Source organism: Mus caroli, chromosome 2 (assembly GCF_900094665.2).
Source record: "Mus caroli chromosome 2, CAROLI_EIJ_v1.1, whole genome shotgun sequence".
Taxonomy (NCBI): Eukaryota; Metazoa; Chordata; class Mammalia; order Rodentia; family Muridae; genus Mus; species Mus caroli.
This window is the reverse complement of record NC_034571.1, coordinates 40,577,655-40,605,154: the sequence shown is the minus strand read 5'-3', so window position 1 is coordinate 40,605,154 and position 27,500 is coordinate 40,577,655. Positions and strand designations below refer to the sequence as shown.

The window sequence follows — 27,500 nt, the reverse complement described above, 5'->3', positions numbered from 1 at the left end:
TGTTTTTCACAGCTTGCAGTAACGCTTAAAGTAAATACGTTCTTGTGCAGCCTGCACTGTTGAATTCATCCAGATGCCTGAACAAAGCTATTGTTTAGAGTTTTACAACAAGCCTCACTGTTTCCCTTCAAAGACTCCTCCTTGTTCCTATGTTTGGCATGCTTAGAATAGTAAGCCTTTCTGTAATTTTCAAATGCTAAAGATAATTTTCCCCCACAGAAGAAATGAAGGAAGATTATGATGCAATGGGGCCAGAAGCCACGATCCAGACCACAATTAACAATGGTACAGGTAAGATACGTTCACATAGCAACATCATGTTTGTTCTGTGTCATGTGGGTTTCCTGAATCTGATAAAACACAGACACATCCATTTGCACCTCCATGATTAACAAGAAGTTAGACTTCACAGGTCTAGTTTTGTTTCAATTTTGAATTTGCCACATCTCTTATTTTATTAAGCAACTTTGTCTTCCATTCTTATACCCTAACTTGCCTCTATAGCTCGGGAATATTGAGTTTTATGAATGGACAGTCTTCCAGCATGATTTGTATGGCTTTCTAGTTTTAGCTTTTACTTTAAACATAATTTTATATCATAATATAATATGCCGGCCTTAGCTACTACTTGATATCTGTCATTGAGAATTCAAGTGATATGATGTAATACAAATTGAAAAATACCTTTCCCCAATCCAAATTTCCACAAACATTCTTTAAAAAATTTTATCTCTTAACTTCTCTCAGATTCTCTCTTCACTTTTAAATCTCTGCGTCGACTAGAGGTATCAAATAATATTTCTCAGACAGACTTTTAAACAAGAATTAAATAAAATTGATGAATAACCACTCAGGACCCAGTAGGCAGTGTTTTCCTTGGCTCTGCTGTGGCTGGTTAAGGGTGACATTCCTTGTTCTCCCCCAAACAGCATCTCTTCTCACAGCACAAGGTGACATAGATTCACTCTGTGTGTATCCTTTTCCGTATGGCACTACCTTCATGTTGCAAACAATCCTCCACACCATTGTAACACCATTACAAATGTCAGCACAGTCCCCAATACAAAGTCATTCCCTAAAATAAGACAAGAACAAAAATCACATAATTGTCTCCATTCAACGTGCCAATGAAAAAAGTATGCACTTTTAAATGACTTCAGAAGTATATTTAATTAAGATGACATTCACATTTCCCTTAAGTCGATATGCATCATAATATACTGTTCATGCTGTCTATAAATAAGTTTATTAACTACTTAAGAGACATGGGTTCACTGTCTTGGGTATAAAGTAAGTGAAACAATTTTTTAAAAACTCCTGATTTACTCATTTGAGTAATGTCAAATTGAGTACAAAACTGAAAGTATACAACCATATGGGTCTAGAGAAATTGTAGACTAGAGCACTGATAATTCTAATTTCTAGATGCAGCTTCAACAATACCTAGATTACAACCTTAGGCAAATCAATTAGTCTCTTGGGAACTCAGTTTCTATATCTGTAAAATGCCTATGTTGAGCTAGCTGACTGCTGAGAATGCTTCTAGTTTTAATATTCTATGTTGCTGGGATACCGTTTCTATAAAAATAGAAACAAAAGCGAAATGATTTTGTTTAAAATATAATAACAATGTACCCTGAATTAAGGACTCTCCAAAACCTCCCAGTTTGTGAGCTTCAAAATGGCCTCAGGTTCCCTTGAAGAAAAATGTCTCAGCTTCAAGCAAGCATTCATAAAAGCTGATTTCATTTCCTTCCTGATCACTGACAGTGTGACAAAGTGACAATTTAGCATCCATTGTATATACCTGAGTCTAACATGAGGTTAACAAAATGTACTCAGATCCAGGAGGTTTGCAAATCAATTTTGAACACCCTTTCACCAGGCTTTGAGCTCCTCTGTCTCCTAATGCCCAGTGTTTCTTAGACTTCAGATGCATGCAGTCAATAAATAAATCAATACATAGTCATTGAGTGTTTTCAATATAGTCCCTGTTGTGTGCATGTGAGGGAGATGATGGCCAGGAAGACTAAGTCATAATTATTATTTAATTTGGGAGAAATGCCTAATTTACATGAAAAGATGATAAACAGTAAGTGAAAATGTGTGATAAATCAAATGGGAGGAGCCATAATTATTTGAATTATAGACATTGACAAGATCCTGCAAAGTGGGAATCTGTCTAGGTTTTATGAAGGAAATTGAATTTGAACTAAGTACATTTTCAGTAGTCTGGAAGGAAGAAGTGGAATATATAAGCTAAAGAGAAAACATAGTATCTAAGTTTAAGATAATGGGTAAAAGATATAAATTAAAGGGAATTTATGGGAAATAAAGTTATAAGCCAAAGACAACTGTTAGAGAATATAAAGAAAGCATAAGAAGAAAGAAGTTGGGTCATGTTGTACCGCCATGATGTCTTGGGAAAATCAAACTATAGCCGTGTAGTAATGAAGCCATGAAGTGGTTTTTAAAAAAAGTTTGTCATAGGCGGTGAAGTGGGGAATTTTCAACAAGACTTAGTAGGCTGGTCTTTAACTCAGAGAGATGCACTTGCCTTAACTTCACCAGGACTGGGATTAAAGGTGTTCGGTCAGGCCTGGCTATCCCAGCATTTTTACACAGGTTCTGGGGATCAAACTCAGGTCCCTGCTTGCATGATAAGCACTTTACTGACTGAGCCAGATCTGCAGCCATTGACAAGACAATTTTGAAAACCTTTGATGTCCTAGAACATCCCACATCAATTTGAACATCTCCATCCACTGTTCTGCTGTAGCATTTGAGGCTCAAGTAATGAAAGCAAGTTTGGAAGGCTCTTAGAAACTACCCGCATCTACCCAATAAGTCTTCTCACCTCATCTTAACTAGCATCCTTAAATTAATTATAGAAGAGAAAGATGTACTATTATTCATATATATATAATGATAAAGCTCTCAAATATTTCTTTGTTATTTCATAACTGATTACCATCAGGATTCATTTTTTTTCTTCAGCTTGGATAGCCATCAATAAACAAACACTCTTTTCTTTCAGTATTCATCTTAAGCAGACAGAATTTAAACTGATGCTTGAGGAAGGGAAAACTTTAAAGAAATGGAATATTTAATATGTGCCCTTAAGGAACATAAAATTTTATAGGGCAATGGGGAGGTCAAGTCATAATAACAGAAAGACAACATTTGCAAATAAATAATTGTTTCTTCATTAGCTGTGCAAGCCAGTCATCATTTATTGAGACCCTACTAAGTGTAGAAGTATTTTGTTCAGCTATGAGCACAGAGCAATCAGACAAGTAAAAGAAAAGGCACAGGGATGAGAAATGTGTGCCAAATATTTAACACAACATTGACTGATATTTATTCATTGCTAACCAGTGTTATAATTTTTACTTCTAGTAATGTATGTATGTGTTACATTGTTTCCTTTTGAAGTACAGCAAGCTACGTAGGTCCAAAGGCAAAGTGTATACTGCAGAGTTTCTTGACAGAGAAACGGGATCATATGTTAGAGCTAGAGCCATAGACGGATGCCTGAAGATTTCCAGGCAAGTTCTTCAGGAGAACAGCTTCGTGAGCATGCCTGTGTGCAAAGAGAATAATGGAAAGGCTGGACACACACAGGAGAGGAGGCTGAGGAGGCTCTTAAAAGAGTGCGATGGCAACTGTGGTAACAGTTGTTATTTGTCTCAGTAGTGTGATCCAAGAGGAAAAATGATACTTGAAATGAATTAACCAAGTTTAAGGTGTACCGGGAACTCTCTCATATAGCTTAGAGCTTCAGTTACTATCAAATAAGTAGGAGTATGGATGAAATCTCAAGTAGAAATGGAGAGTAATTGCTCTGGACAGCGTATACAGTCAGTCATCAAGAAAGAATATTCTGTTTTGAAAACATAGCCTGAGATTAAGCATATAAATATTTAAGTCTCTTTCCACATGTTTGGTACTGTAGTAGACACGTAGATAGGAAAGGAATACCTCTTAGTGTGCTAAGGTAAGAATGGAGTAAGAATGAAAGGACACATTCCAAGGTGAACTAAGGCAAGTGCCCAGAGCAGACAGGGATCTGTCTGAGCCTGGTTATCAGTGAAGTGCCTGTTTAAGGAATGAGGAACTAAATGATGATGATGATGGGGAAGAAGAGCACGCACATTCCTGGTTCTGGTTCCGACAGATTGAACTGCCTGGAGCTTAGTGAAGTGCCAAGACTGAGGGGACAATTAGGCACCAACTACTTACTACTTGTTTGTTGGCTTGTTTGTTAGTTTGAGTTTTTGAGCAGGGTCTCAATATGTGGCTCTGGCTCTCCTGGAACTCACTGTGTAGAACAGACTGGCCTTGAACTCACAGAGATCTGAGTACTTCTGCCTCCTGAGTGCTGGGATTAAAGGTGTACACTAACTTGCCTGGAAGGACTACTACCTTTTAGCCAACGGCAGCCTGGACAAAATATAGTCATAGGACATAAGTCATTTTACTTGATCTATATAGATAGTGCACTAAACCATGATGCATAGAAAGATAACTTTAGACTTCGGAACATTATAGTTATAGCCAGGCATGGCAGAACACCTCTCTAACTAGCATTTGGGAGCCAAAGGATGGTGAGTCTGAGGCCAGCCTGTGCCTCACAATGAGCACAAGATTCTGTCTGAAAGAAACAAACAAAATGCTTCAGAAACTTTATAGAGTGGAGACTTTGAGGGTAGATACTAAGTATGTTTTTCTCCATAGTCCCCTCAACATGCGTAGTACTTTATGTAGTGCTGGTGGTTAATAAGCAGGTCATATCTTGAGTTAGAGAATGAATTAATGATGAATGAGCTTGTAAAACAGGGAACCATGATTTGGATCAGCAGTGTGAATTAAGAAGTAGTTTGACCCGGCCTCTTTGCTCTGTGTTTCAAGAAAGATGCAAGCAGGCAGGGCTCTGAGGGAGAAGCCTGTGAGGGATGGGGTATTACCGAGGGCTGACACAATTTCATTTAATCTGAAGAAGTGGAGCACGTGTAGGAGGATGTCATTAAGCATGTGGGGGGGAAAACAAGTAGTTTGTGAAATAAGAAAGCAAAACGAAGCGTGAATGAAGTTCCTTTTTGGTCTCTTACTCTATATTCAGTTTAAGACATATTTTCTTTACTATGCACTCAGACTATTAAAATAATCGCTCATAATAATGTATCTTTGCAAGATGCTTCCAAGAGTTATAATTTATTGAGTACATTTAAAACTTGATTAAAAATAAGAAATACTGAAATAAGGAAAACACAGTCCTTATATATTAAATAGAAAGGTTAAGCATCTCTAGGACAGAATCTGAAAAAAATAAATCTTCTTTTCCCTCATTACCCTGGTTTGATTTCTGTTGCTATGATACACAACACAACTAAAAGCAAATTGGAGGAGAAATATTTGTTTGGCTTACAGGTCATAGTCCATCATTGAGAGAAGCCAAGGCAACCAAGGCAGGAGCTTGAAGCATAAACCAACAGAGGAATGTTGTTTGCCAGCTTGGTTTCAGGCTCATATTCAACTTGCTTTCTTATACAGCCCAAGCTCTCTTGTCTGGGGATGGTGCTGCCCATGGTGGACTGGGATACCCTAACAGGAGTTATCGATTTAGTAAATGCCCCACAAACATGCCCACAGATCAATCTGATGTAGGCAACTGAGATTTCTTCTTCCCATGTGTGTCATGTTGACAACCAATCAAAGCTAGCCATGATGACATGCAGTTACTCAATCTGGATAACCATAGAAACAGAAGAAAAAGGAAAGAGGGGCAGGGCAAGGAAAGAATGAAAAGATATAAGATTTATGCAAGTAGGGACATGTTCAGCAAATAAGTAAATTTTAATTTACAAAATAAATCTACAGACATAAAGAGGAGTCATTTAATATCATATGCCACCAAAGCTGGCATTTTAATTGGCTTTTTTCATACTAACTTTATAGTGTAATAATATGGCATTTAGAATTATTCATGTCCTTGTGATCTTTTTCAGCATCTAGGTCCTTTTCAAATGTTATTAAATCAAGCATGATAAACAAAAACTACAGAGATGGAGTCTCTCTCTCATGTTGAATCACTGCGATGTAGTTGAAAGAGCAATGGGACCGGAGTCCAGAAACGTGATGTCTGCCTCCAGGTCTTCTAGAAACTCCTTTTGTAACTGTGTGAATCGTTAGCCTCACTACATCTTGGGGGCATCAGCTTCTTAAATGAGAAAATTAGGCTAGAAATTTTGGGCTTCCCAATTCTCATCCTTTCTCCTCATGAAATTGCCTTGGGAAACACAATTTAAGAAAATAATAACTGGCATGATATGTGGGAATGGAAGTCCTGTAAGGACCCCGCTCTCTTCTGCTCTCCCTACGCAGTGAACCACGCCTTGTAATTGGTCCCTAAGTTGCCCTGTCTTTGGCTTTTCATTCTTGATCATTTTAAGAACTACAAACAAGGTACTCTACAAGTTTCATAGCCCACCCCTCCCCGCCCCCTGCCCTACAATTCATCTCTTGATGGCATTTCACAGAATGCAAACAGCAGAGTGGAAGTATGCAGGATGAATACTACAGAATCATATAAGGGATTTATATTCCCCCTAAAATAACAGGTCAGTCCATAAAATAACAAGACCAGTGTTCTCATAGCAAATGGACCCTCAGTAAAAATCCAGACCAACAGTGGAAATCTCATCTGAGCCAACAACACAGTAGTTTGACTCCTCCGACTGGGTTAAGATAAGGCTTATTTTCTTTGTGGTTTATCAGCCCCAACATCCTCTTAGTTCTCCTACAATGGATTTTTATTAAAGGTTTGAAATTTTATTTTAGCAGTTTTTATAAGGCTGAAGGTCATGCAAGTTTGAACATCAGGTATCTCCGAGCATAAGGTGAGAGACTGTGATGTGTTAGCAAATGTGCAGGAGTGGAGAATTCAGTTCGTACCCAAGTCCCGAAAAGGAGGACACACACTACTGTACTATCGTGCTACTTACTGTGAAGCAAGTCTCTAGTTTCACTCTGTCATGTTTTTCAAGGCTGAGGAGATTTTGTCATTCAGCCATACAATTCATACAATTCAGCCATACATCTGTCATACAAATCATGAGTTTGGTGTGTGTGTGAGGTTTTTTTTGTTTTGTTTTGTTTTGTTTTTTAAGTAAATCTCCTACTTTTAAAAAAAATCAATGACAAAAAAAATTGAGAGGAGAAGGAGCGCTGGACAGGATGGACAGGAATTGTCCGGGATAACCCATCACAGGTGTGCACCTGGAAGAGTGCCTTCACTTCCTGGCTCATTAGTGCTGGGGTTTTATTAGCTTCATCTGCGATTAGGAGCAGCCATCTCTACTGCACAGCAAGAGTTCCCACAAGAAATAACGACCACTCCTAGCCTCTTCTTGCATGCCTCCTTCACTCATTTCAACAAATATTTAATAAGCACTGTTTTCCTTGCGACGACGCCTGTGGTTTCCAGGCACCTCAAAAATATTTTTTTCTTAATCGCCGTGTGTGGTTCTCCCACCAGAAATCTGTGTTATTTTGACTTTTTAATTGAAAAGAATACAGATGAAACTCTCTAGACTTACCTAGGGAATAGACAACAAATTGATTATGGCAATTAATTCAAAGTATGGATTGCTGTTACTTTAAGGATACCCAAGGAGGTACATGCTGGTTCATTTCACAGGTGAGAAAATTACGAACCAAACCCAAAATAAGTGATCCAAATGGAGAGTCCCAGGCTCTGAGTTTGATATTATCTTTCAATTATCCAGAACTAGATGTGTTCTAGACTTCCCAGTAAGTACTGGAGACACATGGCCCACACCTCTGACAGTTCATATATGTGGAAGAGAAAGATTAAATGTGCTATGAACCATTCAAGGGTTCACATGTGCAGATGGTATCCAGCAAGCAAAGCAGAGGAGTGCAAACTCAGACTTAAGTGCTCAGGAGGCAGCCCGATGTGAAGTGATCCCTATGATATTACTCAGAACCACGCTGTGTGCAGTATGAGACAGAAAAGAGAGTCCTACCAGTAGAGATTCTTAAGTCAGACAAGATTTCCTCTATGGCCTGTTAAAACACAGACTGCTGACTCTGTAGTGGGCCCTGAGAACTTGCATTTCAAATAAGTTCCCAAGTATATTGACACCACCGATAGGCAAACCAAACCTTGAAAACCATTGACTATCCAAGGCAAACACTGACTGTTTTATGGCTTTCTATGAAAAGAAAGTATGAACTGCTGAGCAAAGTCACTGTCCTAAAGACAGCAATGCTAATTCCAGATAGTTAGATTACAGGGTTAAGGGAAAGATGAACACACCTTGTTCAGCTAGGGAATTCAAAGTCAATACACTGCATCATTCTGTCCTGCCGGACAGCAGAGTCATTCAAAGGTTACTGTAAGCCTCGAGGTCTTGACGTTCACAGTCCTCTTATACAAAATCAAACTTTAAAATTAGATGGCATCCTGGACTCGGCTACTTCCTGCTGTGGAGAGAAATATTTGATCTTGCAGACTGCTACAAATTCCCACCTCCCATTCACTTAGCATGAATCTCTCACTGGTATTTGAGCATACCCCCTCAGAGAAGGCCATATAAGAGCAGGGGTGGAGAGACCACCAAAATGTCTAATTCTCTGCAAGAGAAGAAACTTCTCTGTTGCTCTTGACGACCCTTCTCTGGCCTGATACATGCCTCTATACCAGTCAAAGGCTCTGAGAAGCTGCTGTGTGACTGTGCCTTGAGAAAAAGATCATCCCCTTCCCCATTTTTTTAGATATCTGGTGCCAATATATGTATGCTGATACTTAATTATTAGCCAACTTCATACAGAGTAGCGAGAATTCATATACCTTTGCATATGCTTCTTTAAACTAAAAAAAAATTAATGTAAAATTAAATATTGCTCTGTCTTCTTTTCATCAATTAGTACTAAAGGTGTTGTTTTTTCCCAAGGGTGAAGAAGACAGTTATGCTTGACACGTGACTACTGCTTCTGTTCCCTTTGCCTTGACAGAGCAATGTGAATAAAAGCTAGATTTTTTTTCCCCAAAAGACTTACGTATTTACGTTAATGTTTGCCAAAGTGGCTTAGCAATAATATTAAAGTATATCCCTTCAGTTTTTAATGAAAATTGAAAACATGCCAGATTTTAAATTAGTGGTAATAGAGAAGCTGCTTTCTTGTTCTAAATACAGGAAATAAATGGCAAAAGGAAACAAGAAGAAAAAAAAAAAAGAATCAGCTTCGGGGTCACGTTATAAACTCGACGACCTGTAAAGTATAAGTAAAAATCACTTTTAGTGTTATTGAGAACATGTTCTAAGCAACTCAATTATGGGACCTGACTGATTCCGGAGCCAGTCAGTGGTTCCTTTTCACTCAGAGCTCTGCTGACCCTGCTTGTTTTTAGGCAATTACTTTAAAAGTCAGTTTAGACTAACATTCATTATCTACCTTAAAAAAAGAATCAATATTTTCCCAAGACAGTCTTAGAGGTATTTATGAAAGTATCATTAATAAGCATGACTAGTAAGACTGACTAACATATGTAAAAGAAAAGAGAGCCTTTGATGACTTGAAGGGATCTAGAAATTTATCTACCAATATTAAAACACATATAGCCATGAGGAAACATTTTTAATTAACATTCTCTTTTTGGATGGAGAAAAGTTTAACTAACCTTAGGGAAGGTTGAGATATTTGCACGACGTTAGGGTAAATTTTAGGAGTAAATGCAAAATCCCCGGAGAAGATATGGGAAGAAATTACTTGAGGTTTCTTGTGAATTTTTTGTTATGGTTTGATGATAAATACCATGCAAATATCCTCTGTCAGTGTGTTTTGGCAGTCCTTCCAAGGCAGCCAGGGAGTGAAGAGGATTATAGAAAGAACAAAAATGAGGTTGATTTTATACTAGAAAAACACAGCGGGGAATTCTGTAACTTCTTAGCAAGCTCTCCACCTCAGTCCTGTGTCCACTACTCTGTACTATAAAATCTTTGGGCAAACAAATATACAAACTTCCAAATACAATCAAAATTTCATCCTTGCCAACAGGGGTAACCAAAATGCACCCCTATCCCTTGCTCCAGTACTACACGCAAGAAGGGCTTTGGTTTTCAGAGACTGGAACATGGCACAGTTGAGAGTAGAAAAGGAAGTTTCTGGGGCGTCATATATAAGGAGAGGTGAGAGTACAGTCACTACAAGATGTAGCACAGCCTCAGAACACATAGCTGGATGTGTGGCTGGGGACCATCTTGTCTACCTTCCCCAGCTTCCCCAATTGTAGTCAAAACCCCTCCACTCCTAAATGGAAAATATCAGTCCCTTCATTCTGCATCTTACTGCTATAGTCACCTGGCAGTGGGGGAACCCTGAGCCTGGATGCTCATTTTGGAACTAAGTCCTAAAATCATAGGGAAGGGATCCATGGGCTTGCATTGTCTCTTGGCCTATTCTGGACAAATTAATGATTGGGCTTGTTTCAAGTGCAGGTAAGCAGTTGGGAAAATGGGAGGGGGATCATCCTGGAACTAGCACTTACTTGGGTACTGTAATGTTTGGTAGTGTGGACATGAAGAGCTAGATCTAGGCAAAGGAAAATTCTAAAAAAAACCAAAGAGAAACTTACATTGCTTTTCATGGTGGATATGATGGCTCATTTACGTTTGTATGTTAGCTCACTCTAAGTGGCTGTACATAGATGATCGATAGCAGATCCGCCCCACATGAATGATGGAAAGCCCTAATGAAGCCAATAGACTTAAATGATTAAGTGACATTTCTTCATGAAGCCCTTTTTGGATACTCACTGAAGCCATGTCTAACTTGTGTAAGCATTTATGAATACCATGAACCACTCTGTCACCTTGTCTTATTATTACCTGAATTGACAATTGAACAGAACTCTAAATCCCTAGCTTAACCATCGGATAACCGTGTTTTGTATTACGTTTTGTTTTGATGGAAACACAGTGTTAAAGGCACATTATTTTCCACATCCACCTCACCAATGTTTCTTCTAAAACTACTCATTCCATGGCAATATACTCAGTGTTCAGGATCCACAGATGACCACACAGATGATCCTTAAACAGAACATGTGACTTGAAGCCCTTTCGCCCTCCCCTCACTTCAGTTCACACAGAGATCTAGCATGGCAAGGTCTGATCTAGTAATCAAATTCCCTTGCCAAACACCAGAAGTGTATCTAGATGTAGTTTAGTTTGCCTATCCAGAAAAATCAGAATTTTTCTCCCTTTTAAGCCCAAAGACTATTAATGCAAATCCAATTGAATTTGCATTTGATTACATTTCTGATGGAAACATTCATATGCAAATGAAAATTCATGCAAAGATAGCCAGATAATTCAAATAGTTGCTGAAATATCAAGATAAAATTAGGATATTAAATGTACATCCATCCACTTTTACTGGGTTACACTAAGGTCATCTAGTGGGACAATATTCTGAAAAGCCTCGAATAAATTTTTTAAAATATTCTAATAGGTATGTGTTCCGGAGGGAGCTGAAACATTACTTTCAATTGTCATAGTACAGAAAAAGATGTCAGCCACTGTTAAAGTTAGTCATATTGGTTTAAAACATTCACTTTAGCTGGGTGGTATTGGTACACACCTTTAATCCCTGCACTCTGGAGCCAGAGTTACGTGGACCTCTGAGTTCAAGGCCAGCCTGGTCTATAGAGTGAGTTCCAGGACAGCCAGGACTACACAGAGAAACCCTCTTACAAAAATGAAAAACCAAAACCAAATAAAACCATTTATTTAAAATTTTGTTCCTTGTCTTCTCCTATCATTAAAAGCAAAATAATAATAATTAATAATAATAATAATAATAATTTTTGGTAAGGCTATTTTAATGAGCCCCAAAATGGGCAAATAGTTTATGTAAGCTAGTAGTTCCCACACACTCCCTAAGGAGTCAATGGGGCAAGTTCGGTGACGCTATCATTATCCTCTCTATCAATATCCTTTGAAAGCTCCTATGGCCTTGTGAACGGAGCAGCTGGATCATGATCCTAACGGATGGCGAGTAAATCCAACTAAGAACAGATATAAGCAAAAGTTCAAGGTAAAATGTATTCATCTAGTACCTTACATTCCAAACCCTTTTTAAAAAGGAAACCTTGGAATTAGACAGCTATTCTTGTTAAACTTAGCAGAAGGTGGAGAGAGAGCAAAGGAAAAGACTTGAGGTCACAGCATGCAGAATTATCACCACCTAGTTTGGTGCTCCATAAAATATAAAGAAAATTCTCCTGATTGTTCTTCTGTTTATACATGATTTCAACTCTTTAGAATTCGAGTTTTCTCTGCTTTGGCAAATATCACTAGCCACTTATCAGACTGAAAACTAAAGATACAGAAGGCACTTTAGCATGTCACTTGGGCAAGGTGGATCTTTCCCCAAGTCTTAAGAGATTTTACTTTGTAAATCTCTCTCAATTTCAGCAACTTTTCTTCATCTCTACCACCGATTCCTTAATCTTTGTCTCTTCAGGGATTTTGGAGATCCCCAGTCCCAATCCCACTGTACCCTCAGCCAACTCTGAGCAGAACCTACCCTTCCTTTTCTTCTGTCCCTGTCATACTATAGTCAGAGTCATCATTAAAAAGTACAAGTGTTTTCATTCTGGAAAACTGTCTTTTTTGCTTAATATCCTTTGATAGCTGCTGCTGCTTCTTCTTGTTCTTCTTGTTCTTCTTGTTCTTCTTGTTCTTGTTCTTGTTCTTCTTCTTCTTCTTCTTCTTCTTCTTCTTCTTCTTCTTCTTCTTCTTCTTCTTTTTCTTCTCCTTCTCCTTCTCCTCCTCCTCCTCCTCTTCCTCCTCCTTCTTTTTCTTCCTCCTTTTCCTCCTCTCTCTTCTCTTCCCCCCCTTCTTCTTGGTCCTAGAATAAAAATGAAAGACCTTAGTAGGGAAATGTCCCCTCCATGTTTCCATTTCTGTGATCTCTGTTCCCCAACATCCTATATAGTTTTTTTCTTTCACTTTGCACTTCAAGTTAGATACCAAGATGTCCTTGTTCCTAGTCACCTGTGTACACACTGCTGCTCCAGCTTTGAGAGTACATTAATTCTAAGTTTTCCTCATTAAAGCTTTCCTAATCTTTAGAGCTCATTTGATTCCTGTGTTACCTTTGTTTATGCCACAGTAGAGAACCACCACCATAATACCCAGTCAAATTGGAAGCAATCTGTTTACTTTTGAGATTCTGTCATTTGGATTACTCTTTTCTTTCTCTCTCTCTTTCTTTCTTTCTTTCTTTCTTTCTTTCTTTCTTTCTTTCTTTCTCTCTCTCTTTCTTTCTCTCTTTCTTTCTTTCTTTCTTTCTTTCTTTCTTTCTTTCTTTCTTTCTTTCTTCCTTTACCTATCTTCCCCTATCTTCCCCTATCTTCCCCTATCTTCCTCTCTCTCTCTCTGTCTCTCTCTGTCTCTCTCTCTCTGTCTCTCTCTCTCTGTCTCTCTCTTTCTCTCTCTCTCTCTGTCTCTCTCTCTCTCTCTCTCTCTCTGTCTCTCTCTCTCTCTCTCTCTCGTGGTTTCCTGAAGGATAAGATTAGCGTTGGTCTTCACTTAGGAAAATAAGACTTGCTGTTTAGGCTTTCAATCATCACATGTTAAACAAGTGAGAGCTTTAATTGTTTTTTAGTCTTCTTATCTAAAATCCACAAGTTTATAATAATGTGAACCAAAGGAAAAATGGGGAAGAAAAAGAAAATTCACTAACTTGCTTGAACATTATCACATCACAAACTTGCCAAGGATGTTTCTTATAGGAAACACTGCATGCTTCTTGTAGCAAAGAAAATATGGTAAAGATCTAGTGGCGTCAGAGGGCACTGCTTTCAAGCCACAGTACCGTGAGTCGGCCAGGCACTGTGCAAGGCCCTTTCCCCAGCACCCATAAAGAGGAACTAACAGTTACTCTTCCAGTCCTACATTATGTATAATCTTTTATTTGGGATATGTAAGCCATAACTAATTTCAGAGAAGTATCTAGAGATTTTAAGTACATCATGTCTTGTGACCCAGATTGTTGAAATTGGTCCACGACAATTATTTCATAAAAATAATCGCAACTTAAGAAGCTAACATAATATAGAAATCATGCTGCTGTTTTATCAGTGGGGCTCCATCACTTTATATTTTATTTTTATTTTTTTTATCAGTTATGAGCTTAGTTTAACTATACAATTCTGAGCAAGAATCAAAATTGCAGAGAGAGAAAGAGAGAGAGAGAGAGTGTGAGTTGTTCTGTGAGTTGTTAGCCAAGTCACACTGTTGTACTTGTAGGGATGGATGTCTCTCCCTCCATTCACATCTGTCTCAGACTCTGCAGACTTAACTCTCTTAGAAAAGCATAGCCAAAGCTTTTATTTAGCAGCAGATGCATCGGTAGACAGGGAGGTGAAGTTTAGTATGGCTTCTCAAGAAAATTAAATTTCCTTTTTTGTGTGTGTGTTTCAGAACATTGTATTCAAGGGCTTGTGGAAGGGCTGGAGAGGCCTACACTGTCTACTCCTCAGAGTAAATTGTCAAGGTTTCCCTGTCACTAAAAGCTAAATTCACTTTTCTTAAGACAAAAAGAAGTTTAATATAGACCATTAAAGTATCTGCAATGTTATGTTAGGCCATGTTTAGGGAATTTTTTTTAGTTCATTTTTAAAATTTTTTAACAAATACATTTTAAATTTTCTTTCATTTGTACATGAATTATACAGGCAGACATTTTAAAAAACAAATTTGCCTACTTAAAAAAAAGTAAGCTCTTTTACCTGTATTGTAAAAATAAACATTTAATCAGTAATCGGTCATCTTGTCTTCTGACAAATGAGCTACTTTAAGTCTTACTAGTAACGAGCCAACCTTTGCTACTAACAATGATCTAGCAGACTTGGCCACCTTAGAAGAAGACCCTGAAAAGATCTTTCTCTCTTGCTTATGATTTCAGTTAAGAATGCAAATTGCACATCAGACTTTGAGGAATACTTTGCCAAAAGAAAACTGGAGGAAAGAGATGGCCACGCAGTGAGCATCGAAGAGTACCTTCAGCGAAGCGACACGGCCATTATTTACCCAGAAGCCCCTGAGGAGCTGTCTCGCCTTGGCACGCCAGAGGCCAACGGGCAAGAAGAAAATGGTAAGGCTGTAATTCATTTTTAGCCGCGATACTGACCTCTGCAGCTGTTAGAATTACAAATGCACTACATGCCTGGGTGTTTACCTTAAAATTTGAAGAACAGCTGCAGAGGCATGGAATTTCATGAGCAAAGATTAGAACTGTAATTTTAGGGTATTGTGAAATTTTTTTTTGTCAGCAAATTTGTGTCATTTGTACATCCAATACAGAATAAGAACAATTACAGCCCATTTCTAAGAGATAAAAATATCTAAATGTATTCCAATCTTTCAGAGATATTTTACTTTTGAGGAAAAAAAAAGTTTAAGATCACTGACCCTCACCTTTTGTTCTCTGACACCTGAAAAAAAAATCTCCTTCCCTCCTGTGAATTCCTGAGTTACATGTGAGTCTAGGGTTCAGGGGGACTGTCAGTCACCCAAAGGGAATTTCTTCATTTATCAGCTGTTTAAATTCCCCCTCCCCACAAATAAGCTCAAGTAATTAATTAATTTTCGAGCGCAGTGTGAGCTGATTCGGACAAGCCTGCCCTGGGTGTTCAAGGGGTCTGGTTGTGAGGAGGCCGGGGCGCAATGATGGCGCTGTGCAGGAGCAGATTGCAGCGATTCCTGTCATAGCAGCCCGGGCAGCCAGCCCATTAGCTGCCATTGATTTACTGACCTTTTGGCCCGCTCCTCTCCCCTCGCCTCTGGGCTACAGACCTGCCACCTGGAACTCCAGATGCTTTTGCCCAACTGCTGACCTGCCCCTACTGCGACCGCGGCTACAAGCGCTTGACATCGCTGAAGGAGCACATCAAGTACCGCCACGAGAAGAATGAAGAGAACTTTTCCTGCCCTCTTTGTAGCTACACGTTCGCCTACCGCACCCAGCTCGAGAGGCATATGGTGACGCACAAGCCAGGGACAGATCAGGTGGGGGTTGGTTCTAAGTGATTTCTTTCTATAATAACCCCTTAGAGAAACGATATTGCTTTGATTGGCAATCATTATTAATTTTTCATGGCATTTTGAAGATGCAGATCTTTTAATGGTAATAGCTTTAATTGAGGTCTAAATGATTTTTTGATGGTCTCTTCTAATATGATTTAATAGTCTTATGTTCACGATCGAATGAGTGTGTTAATTTCTAATTTAGAAATTTTATTTGCACTTTAACTTGACTTTAGTTTCATTTTTATGTTCCACAAAAAGTGAATGAAATTGTAGCATTTTAATTATACATTATTAAACATCTCAGCAATTTTAATTCCATTTTTCACCTAGTTCTGCTTAGGCATTTTTTTTATATAGGACCTAATACATAGCAAAAGAAGTGCATATTTCTCTCATTTGTCACGAAACACTTTTAAATTACTTAGAATACTTTACAAGCTTACTAATTTATGAAATATGTTTTTAGGGAGATAGAAAGGCCATATAAGTTATATGCATATACACATAATAAATTGGAAAAGTGATAAATGATAAAAAAAACATTGGTTATAATTAAAATAACTTCATCCCAATATACATGCTTGTAGTTAAATGCCAAAATTGTTCTGCCTCTTTTAGCCTACTTGTTTTAAAAATAAGAACTCTGGCTTGGAAAGGTAGGAATAGGGTCTTAAATCCTTGAAATGACTGAGTAGGGCTAATTCACAGCATCTCTTAAATGTTTCAGCAAAACTGCTCTTTCTATCCTCCTGGGAGAATTGACTGTGCAAATTGATATTATGATGTGTTGGGTGGTCACAGTAATGGTGTTTCATAAGTCACAATAACTGGTCCTACAGATACAGAATTGCCCTAAATGAACTTTGATATTATATATTTTTGAGATGGTTAAATATGACATTCTCTATAAAACTCCGATTTGTCCTCATAGGCCTTATTGTCTTTGAATAAGGGAAAGAAGACACAAACTCAATTAAGCAAGAATGGAAATACTGGGTTACAAATTTTTACTATTTAAGGCACTATATCACATTATCACACCATTTGTTTCTGATTGGACTAGTGACTTGAATGTTTTCCAAAGATCAGCTATAAGTAATACGCTTGTGCAGTTACACTTTTGTAACGGTTTATCTTCTCATGCTTCTATGCACGAAAAAAACTCTAGGAAAAAAAAAAAGCCTAGATATGTACCTAGTATAGCTGCTTTGAATTTCACATGCAGAAGTGTGATTGTGTTGGCGCATCATGAATGGTAGCTTTGGTGTTGAAAAGTCCCCTCATTTGCTCATGGCATTTACAATTAGTAAATTAAAATGATTGTATCATATTAACAGTGGCACAACTAAAGTTTATAGTAGTCCTCTGAGGGCTGTGGGGGAGACAAAGCAGCTGTTGCTGTTTGTTTATGCAACTCGGCAACATATGAGCACTGGTCCCTCAATGGCGCTCGGCGGGTTGGGCTCCGCTTGATCTTTGAAGGTTGCTGCTGTTTGAACAAACCTCCCTGTGTCCCATGTAACACCATCTGTCTCACTAGGAATGTGGGAAGATTCAGCACACCCTAGCAGTTGTCACACCGTTTCTGGGCTGTCTTTTTGCAAAAGGCTTTTGTGTCATTGCTGCAGAAAAAGGCTGGCCTCCTACCTTGAGCATCCAGAGTGGATGACTGTGGTTTTTTTTTCTTTTTTCTTTTTTTTTCCCCTTAAAATTTCAAGTCACACTGCTTTTCCCCCTTGTTCAAAAAGGTCAGCGGTGTTGGATGGTATCTGTGCTGCCTCTAACTTGTCTTTTCAGCAAACTTTTTTTTTTTCTGTTGGTTCTTGCACACTACTAAAACGGAAAATGAAATGCCGTTGAAGTCCTTCCTACTGACTTGTGATAAAGCTGTTCAAGCAGCCATAACCCAAGATGTTGTCTCTTATTTGATAATGAATCAAATCTGATAGGCAGCACCTAAGAAAAACACAGTTGACATGGGCCAGTAGCACAGTGAGTGGGATATTTAAACAGGCATACCAAATATTTATAGTCAAAGGGTTTTTTTGTTTTGTTTTGTTTTGTTTTGTTTTCTTTTCTTTTCTTTTCTTTTATTTGGGGGTGGGGAGAGGTCTCCATTTCTTTAAATTTCAGTTTGATTTAGTGTAAGACACACTTTTCCCTGGAAACAGAAAACTTCACAAAAATTTGTTTTAAGTGTGGGTTAAAAGAAAAGAACAATTTTATAATTTTCAGGAAAGTATTTTTTTTCCTCAACAAACTAGCAGTGTTCTGAAAGGAAGCCTTTAGGGTTTAGATTCTGCACTAAACCAAAAGGAGCCATGAGCATCTCTACAATCATACTTTCTCATCTCAAGGGTCAAAGAAATGCTGTAGAAAAAAGATGTCAGGCGTAATTGTGAAGCAAGTGTCCGACGTGCATGGGAAGCACTTTCTTAAAAGAGAAAAATTCCCATTTTATTACCAGCATTACCACTTTTATTGCAACTCCGAAAGTCTGACCAGATAAATAAGCATGAACTCAGACCTCTCGGCCTGTCTAAAAAAGAGGCCTTGAGAGAGATTCCTAAGCAATCTCCTTTGTGCCTCGTGAACAAAAATGACGGCCATTTTTCTCCTTTTACAGCACCAAATGCTAACCCAAGGAGCAGGTAACCGCAAGTTCAAGTGCACGGAGTGTGGCAAGGCCTTCAAGTACAAGCACCACCTGAAAGAACACCTGAGAATTCACAGTGGTGAGTCACAGGGGGGTTGCTGCATTGCATTCTTTCCAACTAGAGAAGACTGTGGAGACCATTTTAGCGTACACAGTCCCGGGTGGAGTGTTGTGGGCTTACCCCTTTATTTCATAAGCTCTAGGAGTCTTGGAGAGTCTTATGGTATCCTATAAATGTTTATCCTTCTTACAATTCACAAGGGCTTTGATTTGTGTTTTCTGCTAAATCTAGAGACTTTTACAAAACTGTGTAACTTTGACCTGGAGATATTTGGGCTGCAATTTCAGAAGGATATTCATTCTTTTGATACCTAAACTTACAAGAAAAAGTGGGAGAAAATTGGACAGGAACTTGCATATGCTAAACATTTCTTGACTCCTGATAGCTATACATCATAAACCCACATCCTACCGCTGAGATTTCTGCTTTATACATAGTTTGATAGCTCTGCCAAGCATTTTATTACCAAATTGGATGCTATTCAAAGAACCAGTTGAATTGGTAGAATCAATGGGGTCTCCACAGAGTTGATTAAAGCCATGGCTACTCTTCCCTTTAAATACGGTGACATCTTTATTGTGCTATTGACCAACCATTAATCTGACACTCTGTTTAAATAGGAGGCTGCCGATGGCCTGACAAGATTTGGGATTCTAACTGAAAAAGGCATAGAGAGCCTTTACCTTCCACAGCTTACATCTTGAATTATGTCCACTGGGGGTAGATAAAACCCAGAGATAGTTATGGTCATATAACTCTGACTTAAACATCTAGAATGTAGAGTCCACCTACATTCGACACCTAGATTAATTTCATTTGGTTTCACAGATTCTTGGCTTGGCAGACAACTTTGCACCTAACCGAAGAAATCTAATGCTAATTTTAATTATCCTTTCAGGTGAAAAACCTTACGAATGCCCAAACTGCAAGAAACGCTTCTCTCATTCTGGGTCCTACAGTTCACATATCAGCAGCAAGAAATGTATTGGTTTAATATCAGTAAATGGCCGAATGAGAAACAATATCAAGACGGGTTCTTCCCCCAATTCTGTTTCTTCTTCTCCTACTAACTCAGCCATTACTCAGTTAAGGAACAAGTTGGAAAACGGAAAACCACTTAGCATGTCTGAGCAGACAGGCTTACTTAAGATTAAAACAGAACCACTAGACTTCAATGACTATAAAGTTCTTATGGCAACACATGGGTTTAGTGGCAGTAGTCCCTTTATGAACGGTGGGCTTGGAGCCACCAGCCCTTTAGGTGTACACCCATCTGCCCAGAGTCCAATGCAGCACTTAGGTGTAGGGATGGAAGCCCCTTTACTTGGATTTCCCGCTATGAATAGTAACTTGAGTGAGGTCCAAAAGGTTCTACAGATTGTGGACAATACGGTTTCGAGGCAAAAGATGGACTGCAAGACTGAAGACATTTCAAAGTTGAAAGGTTATCACATGAAAGATCCATGTTCTCAGCCAGAAGAACAAGGGGTAACTTCTCCCAATATTCCCCCTGTCGGTCTTCCAGTAGTGAGTCATAACGGTGCCACTAAAAGTATTATTGACTATACCTTAGAAAAAGTCAATGAAGCCAAAGCTTGCCTCCAGAGCTTGACCACCGACTCAAGGAGACAGATCAGTAATATAAAGAAAGAGAAGTTGCGTACTTTGATAGATTTGGTCACTGATGATAAAATGATTGAGAACCACAGCATATCCACTCCATTTTCATGCCAGTTCTGTAAAGAAAGCTTCCCGGGCCCTATTCCCCTGCATCAGCATGAACGATACCTGTGTAAGATGAATGAAGAGATCAAGGCAGTCCTGCAACCTCACGAAAACATAGTCCCCAACAAAGCTGGAGTTTTTGTTGATAATAAAGCCCTCCTCTTGTCATCTGTACTTTCCGAGAAAGGACTGACAAGCCCCATCAACCCATACAAGGACCACATGTCTGTACTGAAAGCATACTATGCTATGAACATGGAGCCCAACTCTGATGAACTGCTGAAAATCTCCATTGCTGTGGGCCTTCCTCAGGAATTTGTGAAGGAATGGTTTGAGCAAAGGAAAGTCTACCAGTATTCAAATTCCAGGTCACCATCACTGGAAAGGACCTCCAAGCCGTTAGCTCCCAACAGTAACCCTACCACAAAAGACTCTTTGTTACCCAGGTCTCCTGTAAAACCTATGGACTCCATCACATCGCCATCTATAGCAGAACTCCACAACAGTGTTACAAGTTGTGATCCTCCTCTCAGGCTAACAAAATCTTCCCATTTCACCAATATTAAAGCAGTTGATAAACTGGACCACTCAAGGAGTAATACTCCTTCTCCTTTAAATCTTTCCTCCACATCTTCTAAAAACTCCCACAGTAGCTCATACACTCCAAATAGCTTCTCTTCCGAGGAGCTGCAGGCTGAGCCGTTGGACCTGTCATTACCAAAACAAATGAGAGAACCCAAAAGTATTATAGCCACAAAGAACAAAACAAAAGCTACTAGCATAAACTTAGACCACAACAGTGTTTCTTCATCGTCTGAGAATTCAGATGAGCCTCTGAATTTGACTTTTATCAAGAAAGAGTTTTCAAATTCTAATAACCTGGACAATAAAAGCAACAACGCTGTGTTCGGCATGAACCCATTTAGTGCCAAGCCTTTATACACCCCTCTTCCACCACAGAGCGCATTTCCCCCTGCCACTTTCATGCCACCAGTCCAGACCAGCATCCCCGGGCTACGACCATACCCAGGACTGGATCAGATGAGCTTCCTACCGCATATGGCCTATACCTACCCAACGGGAGCAGCTACCTTTGCTGATATGCAGCAAAGGAGGAAATACCAGAGGAAACAAGGATTTCAGGTAATGAGATGTGTCACTTTGCTCTTAAGAAAGGCACATAGGATAACCTAGTTGTGATTCCCAGGCTGCCCAGTCCTAAATAAATAAATGACCTAGAGGATACAAAAGGTGGGGGAAAAACACTCAGTCGGGTGGGTGAAACCAGGAATACGAGAGCTTTGAAGCAAGCGAGCTAAGCCAGTGGCTGAAAGGATGAGCTTATTAAGAAGCTAAGGCAAGAAGATTGCTAGTTTAAGGTTAGGCAGCATAGCAGGATCCGGTCTTCAAAACAAACAAAACAGAATAAAGAATTCTTCTGAGAATTACACATCGTTGCTAGTAGTTGGTCAGCTTACCTACATGCTTGAAACTGAAGTGTGTAACAGCCACACGCTCAGAAAGGAGTGTATGACTTGAAGGAATTACATATTTAAATTTTGATATCTATTTTGTTTTATAAAGAAGAGTTCATTTTGAAGAGAATTTTTAAAGAAACATTTTACATGTTACATAGGACTTCTTGCCTAATTTTCAAATGGTCAAAGAATTTGTAGGTAGTAGACTCTGAAAGCAGGCATTGTTTTGGCATTATTTTGTATAATCCCTGTTTGCAAAATAGGAGCCAAAGTGGCAGTGCACGGCTGTAACAGCTGTCCAGTATTCCAATTTACAACACATCTGCCCTCTTTGTAAATGCATTTAAGCCTATTTAATCTTCTCTAGTATTAATTAGTGCAAATATAGTGTAAGAAAACTAAACTGTGGGCTAGCAAATGGAAATGTATGTTATCATGCAAGTTTGCACTCCTTTGGACCAAGACAAAAATAAATATCAAGAAATTTAATAATTTACTGATCCACATTCATTATTGCTCAATGCTGAAGGCTGTTTTAACATAGATAGAACATTGATAAAAAGTGTTATTAATATTCTCTATTTCAAATTAGAAAATTAAATATAAAAATATAGCTTAAGGCTTTTAGTTGGTAGACATACATTTAAATAGATTGTATAATAATAATATTTTGTACCTAAATATAAAATTCAATTAAAATGAAGCTTCTACAGCTACCAATCATTTTTGAAGTAAAGTACACTGGAAAATATGGTAATCCTGATATTTAATGTTCACTCTTGGGTTTTCCCTGGTATTAAAAAAAAGTGGAAGATTTAAGAAAACTGTTTTCCCATCTATGGCAGCGAAGGTTTATGCTTTGTTGAAAAGTGAAACTTCCATGTTGTTCAGGGAAAAAATGAGAAGATTTTAGTTCTAAGATAGATAGGCATCTAGCATTTTTGAGGATCTCCAGTTGTCAGCCTATGCTTAATTGTTTGATGTCAACACAAAGAGGAGAGACCATGTTCAACTATGTGATTATATCACAGGGAGACTTGCTGGATGGAGCACAAGACTACATGTCAGGCCTAGATGACATGACAGACTCCGATTCCTGTCTGTCTCGAAAGAAGATAAAGAAGACAGAAAGTGGCATGTATGCATGTGACTTATGTGACAAGACATTCCAGAAAAGCAGTTCCCTTCTGCGACATAAATACGAACACACAGGTATGAGCGACTTTGACTAGCTAGCTAGAGCTCTCCGGCCTGCTGTATATTTCATAATATTTAATGAGCACACTTGTGCGACATAAGATGTAGCATATGCTGACACCTTCAACAAGAAAGAAGTAATACTTTTGCATAACTCAGTAGGACTTTTGTGTTGCCTGTTTACTGGATCATTCATGTGTTTATGAGTGTGCTTGTCTTCTTAACTTTCAAGTTATCTGTAAAACAAATTTGCCTATCATGTCAAAGGAAAATTCAAAAGCCCAGGGTAATGAAATGGCATGACAAGAGCTCATTTTTGAAAGTATCTTCAAATTCATAAGCTGTGGTGAATTTATATATGTGTAAAAAGTATTATGATAAATCTGGTCAGTGATATACTAGTGGACTTGTCCAAACACTAAGTAACCCATGCTTTGGGGTGACTTTCTTTGGTTTTCATAAATTGGCCACTTTTGAACCAGTTATAAATGTTATTTCCATAACAGAAAGGCAGGAGAGCAAATAAACCAGTGAATCCTATAACTGAAAGACTAAAGTAATATCTCCAGCTCATGTGTTATCTATCAATCACCTGACAAGACAACAGCCCCAGGGCTCCCTGGGACTATAGGTGGTATGTTACGTTTCCTAAAAGTGTATCGTGTAAAGATACTTTCCACAACTCCGGATCACATCTGCAGCTCTGTAGTAGGGTTTCCATCAACGTTTCCTCTCTCCTTCCCACCTTCTGCTCTAAACAAGGAAACCTAGTCTTACCCTGTCCCTATTCCCTGTCCAAGTCTTCTCCATTAGAAATATGAATTCATCTGTGGTGGGGAAAAGAAAGTCGAGTCATATTCAAAATATTGTAAATGGGAGCAGGATGGATAAAGTGTAGGGAAACCTTTTACTTTAAACAAGGGCAAAAGTTAGCATTGATGCATGTGGTGTAGAAGAGAAGAGGAGGTGTTAGATCTTAACTCTCTGCAGATAGGGTACATCTTCTGATATTGAAAGATACCTTGGGAAATGCGGGTACTCCAAATCTTCCCAGATCCTTCACTAGCCATGGGTTGGAGGTAGCACATGTGACCAGAATCAAGCTGAGCGCTGGGCAAAAGTGGCCCATGCTGGACTGCTAGTGCTGAGAGCACTTTGTGAAGAGAACCCAGGATGTAACAGCCTTGCTCCTGGTCCAACCAGTTCAGCTCCTTTCCCTCCAACCATAATATCTGTGGTTGTTATTTTAAAAGGCCAATTAATGTTAAAACACCCCAAATTGGTTTACAAATCTACACAATTTTTATACTTAAGCTATATATTTGAAACATCATTTTTTTCCTACACTGTTCATTTATTATACTTCCTTTAATAATACTTTAAGTCTTCTTTAAGTATTTACAGAGTAACAAATATTTTCATGCCTAAATTTACTTTAATTTTAATCAACCTCAAATATATTTTGTATTTCATTATTCAGCTACAATAGGCACATCACTGAAGGCATCTTTCCCTCTCTGATTGGTCTTATTATATGACCATATGCAAACTCTATCATTTACTACATGGTGAGTGTAAAACTTTTATTTTAGTGAGGGCTCTCATACATAGTGACATCCAGTCAGCATATTTATCTCCTATAAATAAGCTAGTCCATAAACTTCATAGATGTCCAGCTAGTTGAGAGACCCAAAAGTTGACAAATGCAAATGTATATATATTTTATTTTTTTTAAAAAGCACATTATTTTAAAAGTAAAATATCTTGGTCCTTTAAGATGAGAGATCTGCTACCTAGAAATGTTGCCTAGCAACAGGATGCTAGTCATTCAATGGCTTCTTTAAACTGGTGATTAGTTATCCTCCTGTTGGTGTCCCAGCTTGTAGAGTTTCCAGTCTGTTAACTTTTTGGTCTCTTGACCAAACATCTCATGGCATTAATATTGTCATTGTATTAGGTTCCATCCAAGCAAAAGTCTTCATGAAATGTGTCAGTATGATGTATATGTAAATTTAGCTTGCTTTCTTCTAACTGCGCTCCATAAGCCTTTTGCTTATATTAATATCTAATAATATTTTAAATGATTAATATGAATATTATAAGAGAGAACTGTCTTGACTCTAAAGCTGGGCAATGAAGTTGATCTGTCATTTGGTTATTATATGTTGATTATAAATGTGTCATTGATAAAGTATGTTTGTTATCTGTCTATAGAACTGTTTAAATTAAGAAGAAAATTAGTGTCTATTTATTCCTGGGAGTTTGTGCTCTTTTGCCATAATCTACTTTAAATTTATTTTCTAGGCAGATACCAAAGTCACACTGCTTATTTCTCTTACCAATGGCTTATTGCTTGCTTGCTTGCTCGGTTTTGGTGGGGGGAGGGAGATACCCTGGATAGTACAGAGAAAGAAATACTTTGTAAATGTTAACTTCAATTGGAATAATTGTCATAAATAATGACTGAAATAAAAGATCTGAACCTCTTGGTAGGCACTGTCAAGGACTCATTTTTACTCCACTAAAATTTCAACCTGATATCGATTGGTTACTTTCTCTGTTGAGACACTGTGGTAGGTGCTTTCAAACCACCTTATTTTGAAAAGAAATAAAGATATTTCTACTTTGGAGTAGACAAAATCTAAATTGTAAATAAATTTCTGGTCAATTTTGTTCCTAAGTTATATGGCAAAATTAAAATTAGCCCTTATTTTAAATTGAATTTATTAAATACTTGTTAGTGAAAGTTCTCAAGATTAGTAGAATCTTTAGATTAAGAGTTGTGTCAAACTCTCTGAGACTCACTGAGTTTGTCCGTTGCAGGGTATCACAGTTCAGTACTTTGTCCTCCCAGGTTGTCGGTCTGTGGTATATATTGTGGCCCGATTACAAGTATAGTGTCTATTACCAATACATCCTTTGAAAGCTGGCTGCCTGTCCTTATAGGATCCACCTCCCATGCATTCTAAAAGATCTGGAAGTTTGTCTTGGAGAATAGATGTTTTCAGTCCAGATGCTGCTCTCAGTCTACGATTTTAGAAAAATAAAACCTGTATTCGTATATTCTCTCCACAAAGTGACCTAACTGGTTGACCACCTTTGATCCTGAGCTGATAAGACAGCAGCATCAAAAAGATATCACGGGATAGTGTTGTTCATGCATCTTTTAACAACTAAAGAAACAAGAAAATTTTCATGTCTAATTTTTCTCCATTCAGATTTACTTCTTGCATGTATGCTACTCCCTGATGTATGCATTTTGCGTAGAATTTAGTAGATGGTTGAACCTGTATCAATGGACAAGAGTTGAGTGATTTAACCCTAATAGGCTGCTCACTACAAAGTCCTTGTACTAAACACTTTATAAATCCTGTCTCCATTATTCTATCTATGGCCTGTCCTCAGGCTAAGTCCCCAAATGTCTTTCCTTTATCTGCAAAGACCCTAAACCTAGAAGCAGTTGACTGTACGTACTCCAGCCTGTCCTAAAAATGGATTTCAATGTGAGTCCAGAGCTCATCACCCTTATTGAGCACCATTCTGCCCCCATGGAACAATTGCTATCAATGTCGTACCCTTCTCCCTGAAATATCATCATTTTAAATGTGCACTTACAAACAAGGAAGACCAACATTATACTGTAGCAGCTTGAACATTTCCTGAAAGGTTAAAGAAAGAATAATACACTCCTAAGTTCTTTCCATATACTCTTGTGATTCCTATTGTTACCTACCCAAATGAAAAAAAGTACTGTGTATTTCCGGATTCCTACCACTCTGCCAGAATATTCTGTTGTCCAGTTTCCCTCATAGAAAACATCTTTTCCCAAACTTAAAGACTGGTTCTTCCATGCCTTAAATTAAACGTGTTATCTTCAGCCTATTAGCTAACTTGAAGTAGGTTAATATAATTCTGTCTGCATTTCCCATTTGGTGAGTACCCACAATTTATGTTTGAATTCTTACCTTACAGATAAAAAACAAAACAAAGCAAAAACTTCCTACTAAAATATTGTGCGTTCCCCTATCACTCACCACTAATTTATATCGGATGTTCCAGTAAAATGACAACCATCAATGAAATAACAGCTCAAACTCTCTGCAGCGTTTTCTAAGTAGTGGCAATGCCCTGGAGGCATTCAATAACATTATTAAAGATATTTGATTACTAATTGGGATTGTATATCATCCTATAACTGAATACCTGAAGTGTCCAGAATGGGTTCCTAATCTTATAACATGACACTTAGCAAATGAAAA

General features: G+C 38.3%; 1 protein-coding gene across 4 annotated transcripts in view; it reads left to right on the top strand.

The window, feature by feature from the left end:
- Positions 1–27,500, top strand: part of Zeb2 (zinc finger E-box binding homeobox 2) — a 130,940-nt gene that overhangs the window by 100,373 nt on the left and 3,067 nt on the right. For all 4 annotated transcript variants that reach the window (XM_029472853.1, XM_029472857.1, XM_029472854.1 and 1 more), the window contains 6 exons: positions 220–291; positions 15,001–15,189; positions 15,889–16,103; positions 18,751–18,859; positions 19,740–21,709; positions 23,076–23,256. In XM_029472853.1, coding sequence (XP_029328713.1) covers positions 220–291; positions 15,001–15,189; positions 15,889–16,103; positions 18,751–18,859; positions 19,740–21,709; positions 23,076–23,256 — 2,736 coding nt within the window. The remainder of the gene's footprint in view (positions 1–219; positions 292–15,000; positions 15,190–15,888; positions 16,104–18,750; positions 18,860–19,739; positions 21,710–23,075; positions 23,257–27,500) is intronic.